We start from the raw sequence: 20,276 nt of genomic DNA, 5'->3' as shown, positions 1-20,276 counted from the left end.
TACACGCTCCTCGTATGTCATATTATTATTATTATTATTGTTATTATTATTATTATTATTATTATTATTATTGTTGTTGTTGTTGTTGTTGTTGTTGTTGTTGTTGCTATTATTATTGTTGCTATTATTATTATTATTATTATTATTATTATTATTATTATTATTATTATTATTATTATTATATAAAGTTTCCTTTATTTTTGTATGGCATTATCCTCTAAGGGAATAAAGTTTTCTAATATAAATCTTGTCATCACTGTTTACTTCACTGATAACACAACCTCAAAGTGACCTCCATAATGTTTTTTGCTGTGAAAAGGATCCAGACCGCACCACCTCAGTCCAGTTCAATCCATACAGGACTTATGATGTTGTAGCGCCACCTGCTGGTCTAAAATCAACACCCCAAATCTGTATGAGTCCGCTGACGCTCTCCTGCCACCTGGCTGTTCAACTGAGAACTTCTGTCTGAACCCCAAAAAAAAAAACAACAACTCTGTGTTGATCTTTAACCTCTAGAACAGGTTGAACTCGGCAGTGTGCCTCTTTGGTGTCGTTTTTATTTCTCTTCACACACCAACCATCACATCCAGCAAACACCACGGGTCGAGCAGTTTACAGCAACAGTATTTTCCTTCTTGTTTTCAAAGATGATATGTTCACACTGGCTGTTTACAACAACAGTTATCAAAACACGTGAAAATGTGCAAAATACAAAATTATGATCGATGAGGTTCAAAAGGTCTACATTCAGTATTCCCTGCATCACGCGTGTGGAATGGCACAGAGTAAAGTAGCAGCATGTGGATTTAAAACAAAAACGCAGCAACAGTGGAACAACAACACATCATTTAGAAACATGTCTGTATTGTGAATGGCACGTATGAATTCACACGGTGTATAAAACTCTGAGAATGTCAGACCTTTTATTTGTACCCATGGGGTATGACTGTGTTTCTTTAAGATTTCCAAATACAGAAATCATCATCACACACTTCATCTGATGTCCTGTCTGTGTGCCTCCAGCAGAGGTCTTATTATAAGAGCAGTCAGGTTAAACTACGGCTGGAATGGAGGACTGAAACTGCCAAAATCAGAAATACATACATGAAATGAAAATAAATGTAGGCATTAATTAACTGATAAAATGTGACATAGATATTTCTGCTTTATTATCGTTAACTTATTTATTCACCTTTGTACTGATTCAAGTGTTGGCTTTACCAACACTATAATTTTTCATTTTATTTATTTATTCATTCATTGGTTCATTTATTTATTTCTCATTTTGCCACTTTCAGTCCTCCAGCATGCAGCCATTGATCGAATGAAATTTGCAGGCTGACCGAGGAACAAAACAAATGTCCAGCTGCTTTTGGTTTGGTGACCCCAAACCTCAGTGATATAAAGCACATCAGATAACTGTACAACTGGGATGGAGGACTGAAATTGTCCAAATTAGAAATTAACAATAAAGAAGCCATTATCAGTTATCAATTATCCTTTAATCTGCCTCTGTTAAAAGTGATACTTGTAATTATCAGCTATTTATTTACTTGCTGGCCCTTTTTGTCCATTAATCATTAGTTTCTGTATCTATCTCTGACTCAGGCAGTTTCAGCCCCCAACAGAATGGGGTCACCGGTCAAATTAAATTTGCAGGCAGAGAGTTAAACAAAAAAAAGAAGCTCAGATGATTTTGTTTTGGTGACCCCCAAACCTCAACATCCACCATGTTAACTTCACACACAGTTAAAGCTGCAGTAGGTTCGCCTTCACCTGAATGGAGACTTAAGTGGAAATGTAAAACTGGACGCTTCATATCGCACCATCAACTGAAGCGGACTCAAGAAGAACACTTAAATTAACCTTAAAATAAAGACCTAAACTAATTGTTTCGGTCCTTCTGCAGCAGGTTAAATCATAATGAGAGATGTGTGCGCCAGTACTAATGTTCTGATCATATCAGTCACAGTGAGTCGCAAAGTGCTTTTTCAAGTGTTTCAGCTGTGGAAACTAAACTAAAACGTAGCTGTTGTCTGCAGATAGCGAACGTCCATCAGAGACAATCAGCTGACTGACATGAACTCGGTGTGCTGAACGTGCAGGTAACAATGTCCACCCGTCTGCTGCGCTCGGAGATCCGCGGCGTGGCGCGGAGTCCTGGAGAGGACTTGGCCGCCCCCTGCTGTCTGGAGCCGGCCGCTGCCTCCCCTTCACAGCCGAGGATCACGGTCGACTCCACGCTGAACGGGTGAAAGTTGACCCGGGCGGTGTCGTACTCCCACGCCTGCCTCATTGCAAAGTCTGTAAAGGATTTATTCTTGATGGACACCCGGGTTTCCACGTCGTTCCTGTAGCTGGCTGTGCGTAATGACGCGTAGCTGGTGTCATTGCTGTTTATAGACGGGGGGGAGTGTTGACCTTCCACCCAGCCGACGGTGTCACCACGACTGCCGCTCACCCGAGCCACCGTCCTCTTCAGCTTCTCGCAGCCCTTTAGCAGCAGGTTCTTCCGGCACAAGATGTAAACCCAGGGGTCTAAAATGGGGTTGAATGAGGCGAAGCGGATCGCCAGCAGGTCGCTCCGGTAGTCAGGCTTCCCCCCAGCAGAAATATGGGCAGGGTCGTAGAGCTGGTTCACAAAGAGCCGCACCTGACATACAGAAACAGAGGAGGTCAATGAAAAGTGTTTCAAAGAGAAATGAAACGGACACCAATAACCTAAGGTTTGTTACGCACCGCGCACACATGTTACAACCAAACTAAATAAAAGAGCCCGTTGTTCTTACCACCAAAGGGATGGAGCAGACCAGGAACACGATGGTCATGAAGATCAGAAGCCAAAACATTTGGATCTCTGCTGCTGAGGCGACTGACGGCAGCCGCGGGAAGCGGCGACGCGATCCTCCCTGCTCGCACAGCTCCGTCCGGACTATTCCAGTCCTCTGGTTCATCCCCACCAGCGACTTGCACACCGCCAGATTACAGAAAACTGTGACCGCGATCAGCACCAGCATCACGCCGCCGTACAGGAAGGAGTAACAGGCTCCGAGTGGATCCATCGCCCTCCAGTCCAGGAAGCACCAGGTGCCGGGAAAGTGACTGACGTGCTGTCCGAAACCAAAACTGGGCATAATGCAGAGCACAATGTTGGCCAGGTAGGTGACCAGGAGCGCAAAGCGAGCCATTGTCCGGTCTATATGCTGGGAGTAGAAGTAAGCGTGGTTTATGGCCAGGTATCGTTCCACAGCCATGGCGCACAGGATGGACATCCCGGCTGAGCCGAAGAACAGCATGGAGAAGGAGAAGAAGTGGCAGAGCAGCGTTCCTCCCGGCCAGTGGCCGGCCACATATGTGGCGATCACCACCGGGCTGGTGAAGCACGTCCCCAACAGATCCGTGATGGCCATCCCGCACACCAGAGTGTAGAAGGTGGTTTCCTTCTGCTCCTTCTTGGAAATACACAACACAACTATGGCGATGAGGTTCCCCAGGACACCCACAGCGAACATGGTGGCTGAAGTGACCAGAGACTTGGACTCCAGCCGCAGCTCAGGGAACGCACTGAGGTTTTGAGGCGGCAACGGCTCAGAAACATTCGTGTCCAGTTCTACAAACACAAAAGTGTCGTTGATCATTATTGACGCCAACAACGCGCGAGGGTCAAATTGCAAGAACTTTCTGTGATGTTTAGAAAACTTGCTCCGGAGACACAAAGAGCGCGAATCAAAAGACGTCTATTAACCGCAGAATCACATCCTGAAGTATCCTGTGCACCGCAGTACAGACGGTTTCTACACTCAAGCGATTGTTTTGTTCGGTTTCAGGCTGTGTTTGCTTCCAGATGCGCCCGCATGAAGGTGTGCCTGCTCCTGTTTACACTGCACGGTGCTGCGGGTATTTAAGCCGTGTGCTGATGTCAGGAGGGGTGACGTGCGCGCTGGAGGCGCAGGCTTCCCAGGATCACATTTCTACAGCCACACAATCAATATTCACTTCACACAGTTCGTCACGCAGAGTGCCACTGGAGTCCGGAGCCAACACCTGTTGACATTTATCACAACAACAAAAAATTAATGTTTTTGATCTGGTTTGGGTTTGGACTGACATTATTTTTAAAGAATAACTGACATAAATACAATTAAATAATAATCATATCAGAGTTGTAGCAATTAGGAAGACTCAACATGCCGCTGCTTTTAGATTGCGCAGTGTTAGTGACCACATGTGCCTCAACAGGCTGGACGGGTTAATTAGAAGAATATAACTAATTGGTGTGACCATATATGGTCTGAAACGGAAATGGTGCAGCTGTGTCATAAATCCACTCTTCAGCACCAAGGTCAGCGCCCTCAGCTCCAGCAGCACCACGAACAGAGACTTCCACACGCCGCACGGACTCAGCATTTAACCCACTATCGATGACTGTACACCTCATTAAGACGCAGTCGATGTCACAACCCTGACCACAGTCTGTCTGAACTCTACTATTCATAGAGTCGCAATGTTCTCAGCGCTGTGAGCTCCACATTAGTTCTTTTTGCAGAGGCGGGCTCATGGGGCCAAACTGTCAATGTTAGCGATTTTTTGTGCACGGCTCCTCAGTATGTTGTCGCATCAATGTCTCTGCTGAGACCTTCAGAAGCTCAGCACACCTGATGTACCATTTTCAAGAATGATTGTGTGTTCTGTATGAAATGCGTCTACCTTCCTCTTTTATGAAACATCCATCCACTGAACAAAACACACGCTGACAGCCCGAGGAGACTTCAGCTACTGACGCAAAGAACTAAAAATGTGTCAGTCAGGTTGAGACGCGGTTTCTCTCCACTGTTTGATCTATTTGGAGTTTTTTCCACCAAGGATTCTGAGCTCCAGCGGGTCCGCCCGTGCGTCTGGAGCCGTGCGTAATTTACAAATGGAAGCCACGGTCCGCTCAAGTGCGCCTCTGTGGAGGCTGAAAAGTTGCATTAAAAAGGAGGGTTGTGAATTAATCTTTATTTATTCTATATTAATCCGAATCACAGAAGGAAAAATAATGGACGCGGGACAAAACGCGCAGAGAGCTGCGCTGAATTATTCATAATCTATAAACAAACGTGTTATACCCAGCTGCTCCATCAGCTCTTTCTCTCTCCTACAGATTATTTGCACGCTCTTCACTCTTCTGGGTCATTCGATCTTTCCACCTTTTTTTCCATTTCCTTTGGCGTTCCTTTGATAATTCCCACAACATGAATGACCCCGCGGTTTGCAGGTTATATTCATGAAGAATCGGAATCAATAATTCAGTAATTCTCAGTCGAATGTGCACTGCGCCACGAGTTCCCCGCGGTGCATTTCTTCTTTTCAAACAGATAATCTGTGACAAATCCCAGCAACTCCAGCGCCGAGACTCAGCCTGAGCCCGCAGGGCAGCAGTCTGCTGCATGCCGCCCTGTTAATGAGGCGCTAATTACGCACAGAGTGAGAGCGCAGATCAAATGTAAAAGACACCACACGGTCCTGTAGATCATCCTGGCCGCAGGTGTCTTGGTAACACGGCTCTGCTCTCCCTTATATTCAGAAGACGGTCTCACTGAACTGAACACTTGCTGCTCTGCTGGGAGTTTAAGTTCAGAGCATTCGGTAAGTTTCTGCAGCTGTAAATGGCGAAGAGTGGCGGGAAAATACTCCATATATATACCCCTCTGAGGTATAAGTGTTTAAGTGGGCCATTATTAGAAGGATGTAAGTATGAAAAATCATAAAAATCAGGTGACTTGTCTACTGATTTTTGGTATTATTGTGTTAAGCCATCATACCACAAGCAGCAGTTTACTTTCCTAGTTGTTGGGTGAAGCAGGTAATATAGACATACTGTGTGTATCCAATGTACCTTCACATTGTGCTGGAGTTGACTTCAGTTAGAGGGGGTGTGAGAGAGTTCAGCGTAAGAGGTTCAGTGTGTAGGATTTAGTGGCATCTAGTGGTGAGGCTGCAGACTGCAGCCAACTGAACACCCCTTGTCTCGCCCTCCCTTCATCGTGGCCGCAAGAAAACACGAAAGGCCCTGTTCTAGATTCAGTGTTCAGTTTGTCCGTTCTGGACTGCTTAAGACACACGGAGATGCAACATGGTGGACTGTGTTGAGGAGGACTCGCTCCCTCTGTGGACATAAAAGGCTCATTCTATGGTAACCGAATCAAGAAGATTCTTAGTCTTAGGTGATATGGACATGATTAAATTCCATTTCTGCTGATAAATCCGCCGAAATCCAGCGCTGTAACTTTAATGAAGCTAAACAAAGTTGTTAAAGAATCTGAAAAAATGGTGTCTTAGACAGGCGTGTAGTTCTTTGAAACTGGAAGTAGAAAACTTTTTTTGACGTATCATTCTGAAGCGAATACTGATAGCACAGTGTAATGGCTGAAGGAAAATGACATCACCCACAAATGGATTGTTCCCTCTGAACCTCACTGTCATCATGCTATTCAGCCTGCCACTGGGCTGGATGACTACAGCAAAGCACGTGCGCTGTTGCGCATCCAAAACAGGAAGAGGCATTGTTTTTTTTACTTGGTCACTATCCCCAGGTAACAGTGGAACAAGCAGACTATCTAGGGAAACGCTGCAAAAGAGAAAGAAGCTCGTTGATGGAGGAGCTAGAGAGGGAGAAGAAGGAGAGTGACAGCAAAAAACACGTGTGAAGAGACGGCGTTCACTCAACGGAGAGCGTCTCTGCTGGGTCAAAGTGTGGTGCCCCGTTGACATGTGTTTCCCCTTACCAGCCAGACTTGAGACACTTCAAAACTAAATCATTAAGTAACAAAAGCTGCCTTCTTTTGCTTTGGACAGTAATGGTAGCGATGTTTCTTACACTGTGTTGGCGACTGCAATGCCAACAGTGATACCACAGGTATCACTGGAAGAGGGAAAGTTAAAAAAGTTGATATATTCATTAACAGTGCTACACTAAATAATAGGGGTAAAGTATCTTTATAGGCCTGCTGATATATCCTTGAGGGAAACCTTAGCCATTTACAACAGATTATACCAAACACACACACGTACGCACGCACACACGCGCGCGCGCACACACACACACACACACACACACACACACACACACACACACACACACACACACACACACACACACAGCGGGATAATCTAATGAGTGGAAATGAAAGAATTCATCCTACACTGTGGTGGACAGTCCTGTCTAATGGTGGACTGTGGTGGAGGCTCTCCGTCTCTGTCTGTGTAAGTGGATTCCTCTCCTCGTCTCATGGACCGAGGCCTCCTGGGCATATGTGTGTGTGATGTGTGTGGGCTTTGAGTCTGCTCTCCGCGGTGTAATAACCCCGAAGCTTTCGGACGTCAGTGGCTCCGATGCCCACACATGAAAATACACTGTTAATGTTTCTACACACACAACCTGAGGGAGTCGTGGACGCCCACGCCTCTGAGCAGACATGAAGTGGGTTTATTAAGGATTTCTTTAGCGTGTGTGTGTGTGTGCGTGTGTGTCATTGCTCTTCTCACCTGGCACATTCAATCCTTGGAGATTCCCTATACGAATTACGGGACTTTAATCTTTTTTCTCAGAGCCTCCTTGGAGGGTTTGTGCAGTCTGGAAGGATGCTGAGATGTTGGAACACACAGGTTCATTAGGCTGGTGTGGAGGCAGGAGGCTGATATATGTGGAAACCACACTGGCTGGTTTGATGGCACTAATGGTTTGACTGGGGGTCTTTGTTTCACTGAGCAATAACACTCAAGAGCTTTGGATGAGTCTCACTGCTTATTACATATTAGCTTCCGTTAGATACCAGCTAGCGTTCAACCACTTCCTAGCTAGCATTTGTGTTTGATTACATCCAGTGTGTTTCACTTCCAGGCACAGTTCAATATATGTATACAACATGTGTGTAGATATTTTAGAATTAATTTACATCAAGTCCACCAACTTGCTGTCACGTTGAATTCATCTCCGTCATTGTCACAACCTGCTGGTGCTGCATCTTCATACATTGTATGCAAGTCATATCATCTTCCTCATACTCTGACCTCTGTTGGAGCAGCAGGTCCATTGTTTGCTTTGGCTTGAGACTGGACGGCGTTATTAGTATTGATCGTGCCAAGAATGATACAAAGCATATTTTCCAAAATGTCAAGCTATTCCATTGAGTCAACCAAAAGCACATTTGCTCTTTTTCGAATTTTCCTGTGTTGTAGTCGCATCAATTTTATGCCAAGGCCACTTTGCTTAATGTCATCAATCTGCACACTCTGTACAGATGGGACGAAAATGAGTAACTGCGTGAAAAGACTCAAATTACTGTCTTTTGAGTTTTTATTCTTCTCGACTGATTCATACAAACCCACGCGCAACACTGTGTACAGCTGTTGTTTTGCAAGTGCCGCTGGCAGTGAGAATTACCTGTTGAAAGTCAGATTTTAGAGCTCAATAGAAAAAAAAGCTTCAATAGTCTGAGTTTTCATTTCGTCTGACAAACATGAGGATTAATGGTTCATAGTAAGCCAAACAAACATTTGGCTGCAGTTCAAAAGCAGGATTTTGTTGAGAGACGCCATGAAGACGTTCAGTTCTGCAGCAGCCCAACAAAAGACTGAAACAAAATATAAATGAAGTGAAGTAAATTAAAGCCTCCCTCATCTCTTATTCACACACTTCTGCTGCCGAGGACTCTAGACAAATCTCTTTATTTGGGGGCAAGTGAAAGAATGAGGTGAGGCGTCTGTGTCGGTAATGTCTGCGCGGACGCTGTAATTTGATGGTGATGCTCTCCCGCTTTTCTATGGCGTCACACCGCTCAGTGCTGGCGGTGGAATCGCACCGCTGTGATGTCATCATCTGGCTTCATCAGATTTCTCCTCTTCCACCGTCGCCTCCTCCTCCTGGACATCCAATCATGCTGCTGCCTCGGCTGCAGCGTGCCAGGCTCATTGCACTGGGGGGGCTGAGGCTCATTTACTCTCTCCTGCATCCTCGGTTTTATTCCTTTTTCCTCCTCTGAGGATCTCTCTAGTGTGTTCCTGTCGACTTTCCTTTTTCTTAAAAGTAATTTTCTATCTTTGAAGCAAAAGGTGCATCTAGGCATCTAGAGTAGTGTGTTTAGTGTCATCAGCTTCTTTACATAAGCTGTTTATTTTTCTAAGCAGGTACATTATAGGACAGGATGGCGATGATAAGCCCCTGGCACAGCACACATCTGTTCCTCCCTACATACACAAACACAAAGTGTTCACCAAAACACAATTACTCGACAGTTGGCTTGTCGTCAACTTTTGAACGCTTATATCCCCCACACATGCCCCGCTACATGTCAGTGTAGTGTAAACCCACACAACTCCATCCTTCGGCTTGTGTCATATCAGGGAGCCTGGAGCTCAGAGTACTCTTCTCCGAATACGCTCAAAAGCTGAGATGTAAATCACACAATCTTGCACAATGTAGTGAATATGATCTCGATGAAGAGCAGGGGATGGGTTAAATAATATAGTATCGCACTATACTTTAATGAAATGACTAAAACACCCCTCCAACATAGTGCATGGAGGTGGACTGGCACTTTCGTCATTAACGCTCTCATTTAGAGGAGACCCCCACCACTACCCCTCACACTCTCTCTCACAATCTTGCTCTCAGTGGAGATGATTACTCGTTCAGCCTGCCCAGACAGAGTGCAGCCATCAGCACTAATGTTACTCCGTACTGTGTTTTCACATCATGTATCTTGTGGCTGCAGGATATTAGAAATTTTCATCAAGGGAGCCACGACTAATACAAATGATTGGCAACCAACAAAGCACACGCCCACCTGCTGCAGATCCAGATGCCAAGTTTTTGAATAAAATATATGGTTTGTAATATGTTGATGTGAGTCTAGATAGTGTCTTAATATCTGGTTTGGAGGTGTGACAAAATCGTTCGGTGTGGAAATACTCATCTAGGGTATGAAAATGTGAACAACAACAACAAAAGGAAACACAGTCTCTCACATTTTTATTATCAAACAGCATTGGCACAGAACAAATGTTTAAAAAAAAACCTGTGACTGTCCTGAGGGCGATGAAGTTCACTGAGTGCATCTTTTTTTTCCCTTAAACCCAGCGAGGACCCTTTCTGCTCATATTACTGCGGTGTGACAGTCACTCATCTCAGCCTGTTTTTTTTTTTCCTTCCAGTGGAATCCCCAAACAATATTACCGACCACCCCTACAGTCTGTCTGCAATGCCCAAGTGTTTATGTTAATACCATTATGGTGTCTTAAAGTATTGGTTTCACTCCGTTCAAATTGGTTTCATACTGAGCTAGTGGGAAGAAGAAATCACATTATCCACAGCATTCTGAGAAGTTCAATGAAACCAGAAGGTTTAATGGAACTGGTTTTAGAACCAGCGACATGAGAGATCAGTATTTGATTTCATATCTGTGTGGCAAATGAAAACGGTCACATCATCTTTCATGGTGTGAAATGAAAACAATGTTAGAAATATTGTAAAGGCACATTGACATTATGGAGGATATTATGGAAATATTTCTTTCTCTCTCTCTCTCTCTCTCTCTCTCTCTCTCTATATATATATATATATATATATATATATATATATATATATATAGAGAGAGAGAGAGAGAGAGAGAGAGAGATATCAGTACAATCTAAAGACACCCGCTCACACGCACGCGCGCACACACATTAAATCGTACATTTAACATTCAGTATGTCAGCAGGTGGGAGGAAGTTTGTATGTCTTTTCACCCCCTGGATTTATAACTCACATCTGCTGTTCAGCAGACCGAGTGAAACGTTTCAAGTCAGCCTCCTACAAAATTTCTGCCAGAAGGATAAAACAACTACATTTAAAGCCTGAGAATGACTTTATTCATTATGCTTTAGGAATTTCACTTACAATGTATGTCGTGATGCACAATGCATCTGAACGCTAGTTTTGTATTGTAACATCATCACTGCTCCGTCCTTAACGGTTCTATATTGTAGAAAGTGACACCTCCTTTCTTTTTTGATAACAGAGCAGGTGTGGGTGCTGCATTAAATACTGTTTATGTATGAACATGATATTTAGAAACTAGGTCGTAAAATGATTCGTCAGAACTGTTATAAGTTTGTGATGTCACAACAATACAGCCATCACACCAAAAAATGAGCCGAGCAGGGCTGTGATTGCAAAAACACCAGCAGAGCTCATATTGAAACATGGAGGGTGGTGCCTGCTCAGGCCTGTGAGAGCTGACCAATCAGAGCAGACTGTGCTTTTTGGGAGGGGGGCCTTTAAGAGACACTAAAACAGATGGTTAACACAGATAGATGAATATAGGTGCTGCAGCAATGGACAGTAAGAGAAAAATAATATTTTCATTTTCATTTACATTTCAACAACTTTATGTTGGAAGAGGTTCTTATTAATCACTACTGCTCATGTCGTAGCACAAAGTATGAAGTATATTAAAAATTTAATGATAACTAAGAAACAAATGTACTGAGTATGTCTGCATGCCCAAAACTAAAAGAGCAAGTTAAGATGGCTATTCAAAGATCTCAGCAGGTTGTCTGCTAATCAGAAGGTCAGCGGGTCGATGTGACATAAATGGGTGCTCTAAAGTGTGTATAGTTTGAGTAGTCAGCAAACTATAAAAGCACAGTATAGATGCAAGTCCATTTAGTCCATTTAGGCCTTCTCCTTTCGTCTGTCGAGCACTTGCTTGCCTTGCCAGACAGCCTTGATGCAGCAGCAACAGAAGTCACTGATGAGAGGGGCCAAGCTACATTATCATCCCCTTCATAGACCAGATCACAGACTCATCCTTCTCCCATATTCAGTATAGAGCAGAAAAGTGGATAAACAACCTCATCATGAAGGTACAAAAAGTGTTGATCCCAGAGTGCGACCTAACAGGAAGGCTTGAGGAGCAGTCTGCCATTACTCTCCTTCCAGTTCCTGTTGTGTCGAGCCTTCTTAGTGTTTTAAGAATAGCGATTTTGATGCTAGCACCCCAGCACGCCATTAAAAATGAGCTTGCCCGAAAATGAAACTTTGGTAAATCTTAAAAGTGCCTCTTTCCTCGGAATTATGCTTTTACACGAAGGTTTGACACAAATACACTCACAAGTAAAGCCTAGGTTGCTTTTTGGCGAGAGTCTCACTTTAAGCAGGCTACATGATTGGAAAGATCTGACGTGAGTGGAATTAGTTTCAGCGGCAATTAAAAGCTGTTCTGAGGAATCTGTTGATCAGATTGAGTGAGCGGCGATGGAGAGACATAGACATGGTCCCACAGCAATACTAATTAATTGCGAGGAAAAAACGTTTCTTATCTGTCTGGATTCTCCTACGCTGTTTTCATCTTTCCCACCAAACATATTTGACTCCACTAATTGAACTATTTGAACTGTGAAAAACACGTCTTGACTTTGCTTTGTGGTCTGTTTCCTCCTCTAAGAGTCAGTCAAAAAGAATATCCCTCTAAGACATTTTCCTAAAATATATCAAATGTCTCACAATCACTTTCCAGTAGGTTTTCTACCAGTGAGGGGTTTTTTTTTCAATAAATAAGTGACACTTAGTAGCCTCATTACTGCAGACAGACTGTCAGCTCTGTGGCAGCACCTCTGACTCCCTAATGGCTGGAAATCATGTGATTTTACCGCCGCCTGGCACCTGTTCTCACAAAAAAATATATCGTGCGGAATGACAATTTCAATTTCACAAGCTATAGAAAATAAGTCACATGTGGGTGATGATGAACTTCCTTCCGCCTGTTAAGTGGTTTCTCATTCATCAGCTCTTCATCAGCATGTTTTTTTGTGTTAAGACCCAAAGTCTAAATTGCCAAATGAAAAGAGCTGAGCATTATCGCTGTAGACGTAGTGTTTCCATGGTGATGATGGCACAATGATTTTTGCTCGGAACTGGTTTTAAATGCATTATATTGATTGTGTGTGTGTGTGTGTGAGAGAGAGAGAGAGTGAGGACCTTATTAAAATAAGAAAATTAACAGTTGACAAAATGAAGAAATATGGAAAACACAATTTCAAAGTTTTAATAAATGCATTTTGTATCTAACAACAAGTAAGATAATAAAAGTGTCTTATTCCCTAGAGGGTAGTGGGATATTTTTCTATAAGGATTTGATATGGTCTCATAAAATGGAGATCAATTAAGTTTGAGGAAAACATGGCGAGACGTGAAAAAGGTTAGAAAGCCGACCTATGGTGAGGACATGAGAGCCTTTAGTTAAAGTTTAGTAAAGGTCAGCTACTACATGTTACTGCAGACTGTTTTTTTTTTTGTTTTTTTTTGTGAAAATGTAAAAAAAAAGAAAAGAAAAGAAAATGTGCTTATTCGCTTTAAGGTACATGTTCCTGTGTGACTCTGTTGCAAACTATATATCATTGCATTCAAGAACGAGATGAGGAGATTGATACCACCGTCATGTCTGCAGGCTAAAGAAGCTGGGAGGTGGAGTTCAGCAGTTGAATCCCCCGTGGTCATAAAACACCACCGAACCAGACAGGTTCAAATATTTCCTGCTGCCTCCGAGCACCGCGGGAGGATTACCAGCAACTTGGTCAGTACAGCTTTGTCACAACAGGACTGAAGGTGAAGTTGGACAAAAGCAATACAAATCTATGTTAAATCTAGCAGCCATGTCTTTACAGACAACGTACTTTGTTTAAGAGACAGATTATGTACCTGATCACAGGAATAGTTTTGATTTTGATTTTTACTAGCCAAGTGTTGGATGTGAAATTGGTTTGACACAAAGACTGAAAACAGGGAAACAGCCCTGGTAACCAAATCTAACAATCACCTCTGGTGATTCCTGCCGTCACTGTCTCCGTCATCCAGCAGAGACTCCAGGCAGTGAAGACAAGGACAAATGTTGGAATTTATATCTACTTGTTTCTAGGACTGTTTCTGTATCACTGTGTGTTTTTGTGTTTGCCAGGGATATTGATTGATACTGAGTCTGAGCGGGCACGGAAGTCTGATTGCTGGACGTATCAAATGTACAGTTTTTCATATGATTGATCTTGTTTCAGTTTGCTTCGGACGGCATCTCCTAATGGGTCTGCTTCTTGTCTTGTATCATTTTATTATTCTTTATTTATGAAGTCTCTTTCTGGCCTCATCTTTAATATCTCCATTCATCCTGATCCACATACCTTCCATCCCTTTCATGGCCTTTCTCTTCCCTCAAAGGATAATGACCAGACACAGTCCGGGATTTAAGTATAGGGTTGGGATATAAATGCACCCGACTCAATGTCAGTCTGCATTTGCAGATATGGCAGGGTGAGTCATATCCATGTTACTGGAGATAAGAAATAATGAGCCTCGATTCTCCTAAAGGAGATCCATGTTCTGGGTGCTATATTAAAGTGGTGTGTAGGATTTTATTGCATACAGAAAAAGATATTTCTATATACAAACTGTAAAGTCCTGTGTGCAATGTGGACATCCAGGAAGACAATATGAAATATGGAAAAGTCAGTTTGAATGTCCATTTTCAGTTATGCAACACATTGTCTCCTAATCTGAAAATGCAGTCGGTCTCATTTCAAAAGTACATCTGTAGTCTGTCTGCTTTCAATATATTGCAAATTATAAACCAGCAGACAACAATGAGCCGCAAAATGGAAATGAAAAGGGAAAACAAACTTCCATTATGCAAATCTCTTATGGAAATATAACAAACTCAGGTTCTTAAACTTTGTGTATGATCATGTTTCCAGACCTTTTTGAATCCACTGACATGTCCTTTGCATGCAAATAAGATGAAATCCAATCACTGCATTAAAGCACTCTCCTCTCTTAAACTACTTTTATTTTAACCTTCGAGAAGGAGGTTATGTTTTCACCTGTGTCTGTGGGCTGGTTGGTCTGTTCTCAGGATTACACAAAAAATGGATTTCAGTGAAACTTGGATCATCCATCAGTCTCGGCCCAGAATAAACCCTGTTCACTTTTGGTGCTGTTCCGGATAAAGAGAATTTTTCTTCAAATTCTTTAACATCGCAAGACAGCGTATTTTCAACATTTCAGTCATTTCTCAGGGAGTCATTCATGAATATTGACAGAAAAAAAAGATTATAAGAAAAAATGCATGAGTGAGTGAGTAAGTACAAAAGGGGGACTGTTGGGCTTGGAGGTGGTACTCTACACTCTAATGCATGCCATTCTAATGTGGTTAATTTAATGCATTCAAGACAAATTAGCAGTGATAGAAGTTCTCAAAACGTTTGTTAATCAAAGTAGAAGTATCATCATGGAAAAATTCAAGTTGAAGGTCCGTTTAAAAGTAAAGTTCAGAAATATCCCCAAAAAGATGTACTCAAGAGTTTTTGAGAGTTGGCTACTGTAAAAAATCAAAATCAGAAAACAGGCCAACTGTCTAATGCTGCACTCCATTACACTTGGAAAACACACACACACACACACACACACACACACACACACACACACACACACACACACACACACACACACACACACACACACACACACACAAACAAATCTCTGACAAGAAAAAGTGCAATTGATCAGTTATCCAAACTGGAATTCAAAGTAAGACACTCCTGGTAACTCCTGGCAAGATCCACCACATACATGACATCACAGCAGTATGGTGAACAGAGTGAAACATGCTGTAACAACAACTCTGTAGTTGCCATTTTCACTCACGCTTCTCCCTAATCTGTTAAATCACCTGCTTTCATGCTTGAGATTTTCACAGACAACATCTGTATGGATAGAAACATTGCATACATTGTATACACCGACTTGGAAATACCACCAGAAGTGATGAGCTGCAGGCCGGCCTGCTTGTGGTTTGCCACTGGCAGACAGCAGACACCCAGAAATGACTAACGGAGCAGCGCGTTCAAATAAATGTCAGTGAAGGTTATGAAAGCGTTTCTCACGTGTCACTTCCCCCATTAATCTATAATCATTCTTATCTGGTCCACTTATATTGTTTTTATTAATTCCACCCGTGGTAAAATATTGCTGTGATTGATGAGTGTAAGACGGGGAAAGTGTTGAAACACGGCTCTGTTTTCATCACAACGCGACGCTGTTCTAATCAAATTACTTCATAATTGAGCACTCCGATTTTCATTTCACATCCGTTATTATCAATTCATTCTTGTTACTTCTACCCCTCATAGTTCACTCGGTGCACGTTATATGCTTACAACCGTTTGTATACATCAATTTCATCTTGATTTTATATTTCATCCTATACTATTATAAATGCAATCACATGTAAATATACTGTATTCTCTGGGTTGTAACCTGAAGGAGCTATATTAATACTAATTTACTTAATACTAATACTTGATACTATATTTTGTCAGGAAACCCTGTGTTGCAGCCTGCAAGGACACATAAATCACCTTGAACCCTGAAAATGTACGCAGCATTTCAGTGTCACTCGTTGACTGAAGCTAACTTGAACTAGCCAGATGGGAAGCCTGTTGAATAATTTCGTACAGACCGAATGAGACAATTGGATGGGCTTATTAGAGGGCTGCACTGGCCTTTAGTTTTCAGAGCACTTGATTTATTGATTGCTTGATGGAGTGAGTCCAGACAAATTCTTTCTTCTCTTTGCCCTCCTCTGGAACATGAAGGCTTTACCGAGATAAGCTCACACCCTGTTATCCCCGATCCCATCCCACTGTATAGATGATACAAAATGAATTGGCTGCACACAAACTACATACAGTAACAGCCTCCAAATCAAACTGACTGTTTGGTTTGTAGCTGCTCTTGCCTACCTCGGAGTGCATAATGAGCCACACACCATTAGCTGCCAGATGGAGAAGACCCACAAGTACCGTAGATCTGCGGACACGAGGAGAGCATGTGCGTGGGTGGAGGGATAAGTGAGAGGTTGGGTGGATGTGCCCTTTTCTTTGACAGGATACAAGTGAGGTCTGTAGCTGGGTTACTGTAGAGAAACCCCGTCATGGAAAAAGAGAGGGAAAAAAGAAGAAAAAGGAAATGGTGAAATAAATCATGCAAACATTGCTCACATTTGACATCACTGAAGCACCTTTGCTCTGTTTCATTTTATTTTGTTTTGTTTGCGTGTGCATGTGTGTGTGTGTATTCGGGGCCAAGAGGAAACCTTCATTAGCTCATGCCAGATGGGCTGGCGAGTAACTCAATACACATTGTAGGAAACAGCTTGTGTTCAGCCTCAAAATAACAACAACATCAGAGCGAGAAACTCACATTTATCTTGTGAGTCACAGCTGTTTGCAGTATAAAGTAATATCAACACATTTCCCTCAGGTCATTAATGTGGTCTGCAGGAGGTGAGAGACCTCTATTTGTCCCCCTAATGATGAGAGTGTTAAAGGCCATCTTGATACATAAAAAAACAGGATGATCGCACACAGCCACCGTTAATGAAAATGTGTTCTAATGCATGTCAGCGCTGCGAACCATCAGCACTCTGAGCACTCGACACTTCGTATCCAAGCTTTTGAATATCACGAGATGTATCTTTCCATGTTCACATAATGATGTGAAATCAATGTTGCTGCTGCTCTCGCTCTGTTTATCTGGAATACAGAGTATTAGACGGTTGTTGTGGTTTCGACCAAGCCCCATGATGTGTTGAGTATCTGCGGTAACATCAGAGGTCGGTGTTTACTATAAATGCTCCTTCTGTTCTGATCATACAAGCACAGTCAACTTAAAACCCCCATACTGGGATCCACAGCCCGCAGGGGAACAAACCACCTCAGATTACAACTCAAGTATTAACCAATTGAACTGTTGGTGAGCACCTGCCTGACGCACAGTGTGTTGCTTTTCATAACAGGAATACTGAATCCTCGTGAATGCTCTCCGAGATGGAAACTTTTCATGGCTTTAAGACGCCGTCTCGTTCTGCTGAGCACATTGTAAAATTCAGCAGAAAATTTTTATGACCATGGTTGAAGACCTGCCTGAGAGGAGCAGTGGTCAACATTCTCCCTGCAGAAAGACGATCATGGATACATTTCAGTGGAAACAATCTGAGAAAAGAGAGACCTTTATTAAACCTGGGACCACCATTTATATCTTTATGATAAATGGAAGTGTATGGTCTGCATCTATAAGGCTGCTCCTGACAAGACTACTGATTAAATTCCATAAAGAACTGTATGCAAGAAAAAGATTTAATCTGATGCAGCTTTTTCAAGTGATATTAACGTTGGAGCCACTGGTCCAAAGACTACCCGATTGCTTCAGTTTCCCCCAAAGCAGCAAATGCAGGATTATTTATTCATTTATTCTATAACAGAGACATGAAAGCAGATAGAAATGTTGCCAGGCTGCCAGCTTGACTTCATTTTCCAGGGAGATGTCATGACCAGGAGAAGGCATAATGGCAAAGTGAAAGTGAATTTCATAAAAAAAAAAAAAAAAAAAAATACTCTAAATGCTGATGGTGTAATTTTCCTCTAGACATTACTTTGTGCAGTCAACATTTTCTTCATGATGATAAGTTTAAGCAAAAAAAAAAAAAAAAAAACCTGTTTATTGCAAGTTAGATCCATGGCTCAGATTAGATGTTAAGATCCTGTACTGAGTCGTGACAATGTCTTTGCCGCTGCATTTCTCTGTATTTCATAAATCAAAGGAGCGCTATGCAGTTTGAGAGAAGAAATTCAAACCTAGCATTTTAGTATTTACGATATTAATGAAGTGATAAAACAAATTCATAAATGTTTATTGTTACCATATGTGAATAAACAAGCTGTTCTCACTGTTTGAAGCTAGAAAAGTGGCAGGGTCCGCCATACACTTTGCCCACGTTGTCCTCCTGTTTAGGAATTCTACTGCCCCCCAGTGGCTAAAAATCCATTCATGCAGCTTTAAGACACCATTACACTTTTCAATACTTTTCAAAACTAGGGGAATAGCTATTTTTCTAAATGATATGTTTCTGATATTTGAAGAAATCATTATTTTGAGGAACAAAGGAGCTGGAAACATGAGAAACATGCCTGCTGCAGTACTAATCAGCCCGTATCATAGCCTCGGGATGCGACGTTTCATGGACATTGATTAAAGAAGCCCAAACTGTGGAATATTAATGGCAACTTGACTTGATATTTTTACTTTAACACACACTTTTCAGTAAAAGAGAGAGGGGTTGTCTACGAGTCGCCCACTGAGACTCTTCCAAATATCAAAACGTCAAAAAGTCCGGGGTAGGTCATAATCATGTTCTGCTTCATGAATCAACTTGCGTCATTACGTCCTCTTCCTCGTTACCATTTGGTTTTTGGAGACATCAGCAAGACCCTGGCAGATAGTTAGTGTGTATGTAAGGCTCCAATTTTCTCCAGTCATTGATCAGGCAGCCTCACCTAATCTGTCACAGTTCATCGTTCCCCTCCACAAAGATAAGTGTGTGTGTCACATAGAGATGTATTGGGTTCAGTCAACCGTGTCTAATGACAGCCGCTTGACTGCGGACGTACGTTCTCCCATCTCAGTAAGTTCTGGGAAGCTTCACACGGTCCACAGAAAGTACAACGATGTGAAAATGACAAATGGTTCGTTGCAGTGCAGGGTGTGTGTGTGTGGGTGTGTGTGTGCATTACTATAAATTAATTAGACTGTGATGGTAAATCATCACAGGTATCTGACATGAAGCATTTCAATGAAGAAGAACCTCCTTGTTAACCTTTGATTGTGGCTCCTTTTGTCATCATAACCTCCATCATTAATATTCATGAGCACAACTGAATGATACAGTCAGAGCTGCAGACGTATGGTAGAAAAAAAAATGTTAAAAAAAATGTGACAGTCATTGCCTAGAATATCAAGATGAAGAAACACTATAGTTCTGAACAATGATGCATTTAATCATTAGTCCTTTAAAATCACAGTCTGGGTGGACTAAGGACAGTTTTTCCATTCCTTTCCTATAATCTGCCTCTTTTAAGGCTTTACTGCAACGGCACCACTAATGAGCACAAATTAATGATGATCATCCCAGAGCTGCTTTGTTTTTTGCAAAATATTTCAAATGATTAGTGATTCATTTCAATCTGTATGCCTATTCTTGCAGAAATTTTAAAAGTTTAATACACACTAAAAGAGCATGTAAAGGAAACCTTGTTTTTGACTTTCCCTCAGTGTTTTATATATATTTTTCTGCTTAACTGTGCTGAAGTTAAAAAGGTCAAAGTCCACACCAACAGAATCTCCTCTCTCCCACAGAAAACACCGC

At 42.2% G+C, this 20,276-nt stretch overlaps 1 protein-coding gene across 1 annotated transcript; it reads right to left on the bottom strand.

Annotated features, from left to right (window-relative positions):
- Positions 1-536: 536 nt before the first annotated feature.
- ptger4c (prostaglandin E receptor 4 (subtype EP4) c) lies at positions 537-4,485 on the bottom strand. The gene is made up of 2 exons (XM_037082747.1): positions 2,793-4,485; positions 537-2,656 (listed from the first exon to the last, which is right to left on the bottom strand). Exons 1-2 carry the CDS (start codon positions 3,639-3,641, stop codon positions 2,060-2,062), a joined length of 1,446 nt encoding a protein of 481 aa, XP_036938642.1. The 5' UTR covers positions 3,642-4,485; the 3' UTR covers positions 537-2,059.
- Between the last annotated feature and the right edge of the window lie 15,791 nt (positions 4,486-20,276).

Source organism: Acanthopagrus latus, chromosome 21, assembly GCF_904848185.1.
Source record: "Acanthopagrus latus isolate v.2019 chromosome 21, fAcaLat1.1, whole genome shotgun sequence".
NCBI lineage: Eukaryota > Metazoa > Chordata > Actinopteri > Spariformes > Sparidae > Acanthopagrus > Acanthopagrus latus.
Note: the sequence above shows the minus strand (reverse complement) of the source record. Positions and strands in the feature narration are given on the sequence as shown.

Coding starts and splice junctions, on each gene's coding strand:
- ptger4c (XM_037082747.1), bottom strand. CDS start 3,641: ATGATCAACGACACTTTTGTGTTTGTAGAACTGGACACGAATGTTTCT. Junction 2,657..2,792: donor TCTGCTCCATCCCTTTGGTG/GTAAGAACAACG, acceptor TCTGTATGTCAG/GTGCGGCTCTTTGTGAACCA.